Source organism: Oryctolagus cuniculus, chromosome 20 (assembly GCF_051225735.1).
Source record: "Oryctolagus cuniculus isolate XC-2025 breed Fujian yellow rabbit chromosome 20, ASM5122573v1, whole genome shotgun sequence".
In the NCBI taxonomy this organism is placed as follows: Eukaryota; Metazoa; Chordata; class Mammalia; order Lagomorpha; family Leporidae; genus Oryctolagus; species Oryctolagus cuniculus.
The window spans coordinates 19,588,932-19,594,931 of NC_142886.1; the positions used below are offsets into that span (position 1 = coordinate 19,588,932).

Below are 6,000 nucleotides of genomic sequence, written 5' to 3' on the forward strand. Positions count from 1 at the left end.
CTTCACAAAGTTCCGGAGGAAATGCTATTATGAACAAAGGGCACAGATTTCACTTGTTTCTTTTGCACTAAAATAAGCTTAAGTTTGAATTCCACGTTTTCCACAAGCTTCGCCAAGTCCCCCTGTCCGTGAGATTGTGCACACCCCTGGGAAACGCAGGCAGCAGCAGGCGCATCTCGTTTAACGATTGCTCTCCCTCCTCCCCTCCTCGCAGAAATGGAGGCGAAAAGGCACTTCTATCCAGCACTCGGTCAGCGGCCTCTGCCTGGAGAACAAGCCCGGCCAGCTGGCGACCAGCAAGTGTCAGGCCGACGCCCAGGCCCAGCAGTGGCAGCTGCTGCCGCACACCTGACGGTAGCCCCGGGGCCTCTTGTGACCTTGTGCATGAGACTCTGGGACTGGACGGGGGTTAGGGTGGGGGAGTGTCCAGGGGCCGTTTCCATCTCCTCACATCTCTGCAGGAGCCATCAGCAACCATCCCTGCCACGACACACGTTTCTCCAAAACTTGATCCGGGGTGGCTGCAGGGGGCGCACCCCAAGCCCCCTGTGCTGTCCCGCCCTCGCCCCAGGACAGGAGATGGTCGGGGTGCTGGACTGAGGCTGGGCAGGTGCCTGGCCCTTTATCCTCTCCTTTGAGCCTTCTGGAAGCCTGGGCAGTGGTGTGTGGGTGGGCCCCCTCCTCGCTGCCTGGGGAGCGCAAGGACAGAAGCTCACACAGGGGCCCAGGAGGGTCTTGGAGCCTGCCTGTGGGGACAGATGTGGTAGGAGAAGTCGGGCATCGGTGGGCAGGCTGGAGGCTGGGAGGAGTGGGGGAGGGGGAGGGGCTGCCTGCGGGCTGGCCAAGAACAGGGAGGAGGTGAGACCGTCAGACCAAGTCCAACGCTGTGCTTGCTGGACTGGACATGGGAGGGAAGGGGTCCTGGGACAAGGGATGGGCAATTTGCTAAAGGACATGGACGGAGGAATAGCCAAGCACCAAGAGAACATGGTGTCTTCTCCGGGACACACTCGCAGGCTTGGGGCCGGAGCCCAACACGGGGCCTCCCGTCCTGATCCTCCACGTGCTTAGCCAGAAACCGCCGAGGGATCTTTAGGGACGGACTTGAGTTGTCGCTTATGAAACGGACTCCACTTCTGCTTGGCCCTGTGTCAGGCTGAGACCTCGCTCTCTTGGACCTGGCTGAGCAGCTGGTGCCCTGTGCCCCTGTCCCCCTGGGTAGATGGACAGCCACCACGCACCCCAGAGCGGCCCCATCCTCATCATAGCCCCGTCAGACCCCCACTTTCTCAAAGGACTTTGCCTCTGTAATCCAGCACCATGGGTCAGGGTGGCCGGTGAGGAGGGGGCTTCCTTTCTGGACCGTGGACAATCCGTGTGTTGCTGGGGGCTACGTCACCTAGGCTAAACCTCCTTCTCCTTCCCTTCCCCACTACAGGAAGGATTCTGACAAGGGGTGAGCCACTGCAGCGGGCTGGGAGGCCAGCTGGGGGCTCCTGGTTGGGTAGCAAACTCCCAGTTCCTTGTGCCAGCCACTGAGAACACATCTACCCCATCTGCCCCACAGCCTTATATGGAACCCCTTCTGCCATGCCCCTCGCCCCCACCCACTGGCTCAAGCAGTGGGATTTTGGGTAAGAGACTGTTGGTATCAGGACCCCTGGGGGGTCTCCCTCCCAAGGCAAACCAGCCTGGGGGAGACACAGGCATCCCAGGAGCCCCTGATCTTTCAGGGAGCCACACACTCAGCGGAAGCTCATGGAGTCCAGAAGGTGCAGGAATCTTCCAGAAATGATCCCCTGTTTATTGTATGTGTGCGCACATATGCATTTTCCTGGGGAGAGGGTCTGTGGGTTTCCCCAGCGGGTCTGAACCTCTGCTCTGGATTGGAGCCGCCGCCCCCCGGCCTCCCTCCCTGGTGCGCCCCAGCTGCCATCGCCCTGCACACTCCACGCAGCCCTTGGGGTCTGGAGCCGTGGTCTGCAGCGCCCGCTCTGGAGGGTTCTCTGGCGGTTTCCTCCCGCCTCCTGTCTCCCGCCCGCACCCTCTCTGCCGCACTCCTGTGCTCCCTTGCTCAGGAACCCTGGACTCAGGCCCAAGGCCCTTTGTCCCCATGGCCACACTTCTCCATCCCCTCTCCCGATGTTTCAACTGCCGCCATCGGGGGGCGCCTCGGATCCCCTGTTCCTCTGGGAAGCCTCTTGCTGCGGCCTAGGACGGAGCCGGGGCCTGGGAGGCCTCTCCCTGGAAGCTGGGCCAGGCTGGGGCTGGGGAGCAGGAGCTTCTCTGGTTGAATGTAAGAGGACTGCCGCTCAGGGGTCTCCCGTCACCTTCTGTGGTCCAGCCAGGCTCTGCCTCCACCCGCCGTCCTTTGTGGGGACCCGGCCCCGATCTGTTTTGCTTTTCCTCTTGACCAAAGCATGTGCCACTAGCTGTCCTTGAGGACCTCATCTTTATGAAACACACCTGGAATAAAACCACTTCTTACAGGTTCACGTGCACCTGCCCCTTCCTTTCCGCGTCCAGAGCCGTGGCCTTTGGCGCCGTCCCCCTGCCCGCACCTCCCCATGCCTCAGCGGAAGTCAAGACCTCCAAGCGCGGCAGGACGTGCTCACACCTGCCCCTGGTTAACTTCTTCACCTGAGCACTCTGGGGTGCCCAAGGCTCTAGAACTGCTCTGGGAGCTGGCAGTTCTAGGTGGAGCCGGCAGGTGGTCCTGCTGCCGTGGACCAGGGCCAAGAACCCAGGAACCAGCTCAGGTCAGGCTGAAGCAGGTGTCTGTGGCATCGGCAGGGACTGCTGGGATCTGGAAATGGAAACCCAAGTGCTCTCTGAATGGATCCGGCCCTACAACCTCGCTTGCCTTTAGCCTTGCCACCCGCTCCTTCCCCAGGGGCTGGCCCTGGCCCGCTGAGCTTTTCTTCTGCTCCTCTCCCACACAAGAAGGCAGCGGGGGTGGGGCCGGCGCCGTGGCGCACTAGGTTAATGCCACATGGGCGCCGGTTCGAGTCCCGGCTGCTCCACTTCCGATCCAGCTCCCTGCTATGGCCTGGGAAAGCAGTAGAAGATGGTCCAAGTCCTTGGGCCCCTGCACCCGTGTGGGAGACCCGGAAGAAGCTCCTGGCTCCCGGCTTCGGATCCGCGTAGTTCCAGCTGTAGCGGCTATTTGGGGGGTGAACCAATGGAAGGAAGACCTTTCTCTCTCTCTCTCTCTCTCTCTCACTGTCTGTAACTCCACCACTCAAATAAATAAATAAATAAATAAAGGTAGCGGTGAAAACTCAGAGGGGGACACCCTTCCTGGGTAAAACCAGCAACATCGTTCTGGAAAGATCCTATCCCCCGAGCCTGGCTTGATCAGGGAGCAGGTGCTCTGCCTGATGTTTCCATGGGAACCAGAGGACAACCCCTAGGAGCTCTGTGATCAGAAGCAGAACCTACCAGGTAGAAATAAATGCGGTCGCAGCGCCCCTAGACAGCCACCGCCCGCAGGCCAGGGTGCCAGTGCCCTCTCCGGGACACAGTCTTTGCACTTGCCTCCATTTTGTCCCAGGGCCGCTGACCCCTGGGCCTGAGGGTCTTGGAGCAAAACCCTGGCCAGCTGCGGAGTTCACAAGTTGGCTGCAGCATCCAGCGGGGCCTGGGCTCAGGATGCAGGTCACTCCAGACCACGACCTGGCGGCAGTCTCCGTCCATCTGTCCATCCGTCCTCCCAGGAGCACGGCCCACCCCGTCTCAGCAGGAAGGGCTTCTCCAGGGTCAGGCTTTCTCTCTGGCTCTCCTCTGAGTGCAGCCTTCCCCAGGCCCGTCTCTCTCTCTCTCTCTCTCTCTCTCTCTCTCTCTCTCTCTCTCTCTTTCTTTCTCTTTTCCCCTGGGAACTGAGGCTCTGGGCTCTCCTCCAGCCCCTGGAGGACTCGGCAAAGCCCTGGGGCTGGTCACTAACGACCTCAGGCCTTGCATAACCGGCAGAAGCTGTCCCCAGGGCCCAGGCTGGGGCGGCAGGAAGCACATCTGCCATTTATCCAGCTTAGAGCAATTTCTGAATCCCAGGCTCTTGGGACTGGAGGGAAATGGAGGGCTCTGCCCACTTGCAGACAGAAGTAACCCAGACGTTCTCCAAGGGCAGCCCAGGCCTGCTAGGGGTGTCCACCCGCTGGAGCGGGTGTGGTCCTCTCCCATCAGGGAACAGGAAAGGAAACCTGGCAAGAAAAGCCAGGGTTGGTGATGTCCTCACTTGCAGTCCCAGCAATGTTCCCAGTGTCCCCTGCGGTCTGAGTCAGTGTGCTTCCAGGAGGGAGGAGGCCCATGGCTTCCCTCTCGTAGCAGGCCTTCGCCGACAGGCATGTAGCAAAGGCCAGGACTTGGAGCTGGGAGGCTCTACTCTCCCCTGGTCTGGCAGCCGGGCTGTCTGGTGGCCCTGTGGGGCTTGTGGCTCCAGGACCAGCTGAGGACAGCCATCTCCTGTTCAGTTCAACCCCAGGAAGTACAAGGAAGAGTGTTCTAGGTGCATGGACCATCGCGGCTGCATCAGCTGGACCCATCCCCCACCCTGCCACTCACTAGCTGTGTGCTGTGGAATCATCTCTCAGGCCTGGCTTCCTGACCTGTAAAATGCAACTACTTTAAGCCCTGAGGGATTTTTTGAAGACTGATTTATTTAATGATTGCTAAGCATCTGGTCCTTTCTAAATGCTTAGTAAGTTTGTTTTCCTACCGTTATTTTTAAATTTTTATTTTTTGAAAGATTTATTTATTTACTTGAAGGGCAGAGTTAGAGAGAGAAGAGGAAGAGAGATCTTCCATCCGCTGGTTCACTCCCCATATGGCCACAAATGGCCTGAGCTGGGACGATCCGAAGCCAGGCGCCAGAGCCTCTTCCAGGTCTCCCATGTGGATGCAGGGCCCAAGCACTTGGCCCGTCTTCCACGGTTTTCCCAGGCTATTAGCAGGGAGCTGGATTGGAAGTGGAACGGCTGGGAATTGAACCAGTGCCTAGTGCCGGCTCTGTGTTGCTATTGTTATTAAGAACTGTTTTCTGAGAGCATGTGACACACCAGGCCCTTTGCTAGGGGTGATGACCAAATGTGGACAAGACAGAAATGGGTCCTGCTCGCAAGACTTCACGTGCTATGGGGTGGGCATTGGGTACAGGGGTTAAGACACCACTGAATGCCCGCATCCCATACAAGAGTACCTGGGTTCGAGTCTCAGCTTTGCTCCCAATTCCAGCTTCCTGCTGATGTGTGCCCTGGGAGGCAGTGGATGATGGCTCAAGTATGTGGGTCCCTGCCACTCACATGGAGACCCAGATAGAGTTCCTGACTCCTGGCTTTGGCTTGACCTAAGGCCCAGCTATTGTGGGCATTTTGGGAGTGAACTAGCAATTGGAAGATCTCTCTCTCTCTCTCTCTCTCTCTCCCCATCAAATAAATAAGATAAAATAAATAAATTTTAAAAATTAATTAAAATGCCAGCAGGGAAGATGGACAAACAAAGAGGCAATTGTAATATTACATGACAAAAAACTATAGGGGTGACACAGGTGTCACGGTGTAGCAGGTTAAGCCCCCGCTTGGATCACCTGCATCCTCTATGGAAGTGCCAATCGGAGTGCTGATGCTCTGCGTCCAATCCCGCTTCCCGCTAATGCATCCTGGGAAAGCAGCAGAGGATGGCTCAAGTGCTTGGGCCCCTGCCACCCATGTGGGAGACCTGGATGGAGCTCCAGGCTCCTGACTTCAGCTTGGCCCAGCCCTGGCTGTTGCAGGCATCTGGAAGATGAACCAGCAGCTGGAATCTGCTCCCCCCACCCACCCATTGCTCTGCCTTTCAAGTAGATGAAAATAAATAAACATTAAATAACTACAGCAGAAGGCAGGAACTATGGGAGCAAGAGGGGTCTTTCTGTGTGGCCCTCGGGCATCGGTGAGCTGGGGCTCTCGTCCTCAGGTGATTAAAATGACATCCCAGTTCAGCGGGCGCCTTGCGGGGTGGCCTGGG

At 58.2% G+C, this 6,000-nt stretch overlaps 1 protein-coding gene across 2 annotated transcripts in view; it reads left to right on the top strand.

Annotated features, from left to right (window-relative positions):
* The window catches only part of GALNT16 (polypeptide N-acetylgalactosaminyltransferase 16), a 100,677-nt gene extending 98,182 nt beyond the window's left edge, over positions 1 to 2,495 (top strand). For both annotated transcript variants that reach the window (XM_089322176.1, XM_051826331.3), the window contains one exon: positions 215 to 2,495. In XM_089322176.1, the coding sequence (XP_089178302.1) occupies positions 215 to 352 (138 nt within the window). In that variant the 3' untranslated portion in view covers positions 353 to 2,495. The remainder of the gene's footprint in view (positions 1 to 214) is intronic.
* Positions 2,496 to 6,000: the final 3,505 nt, after the last annotated feature.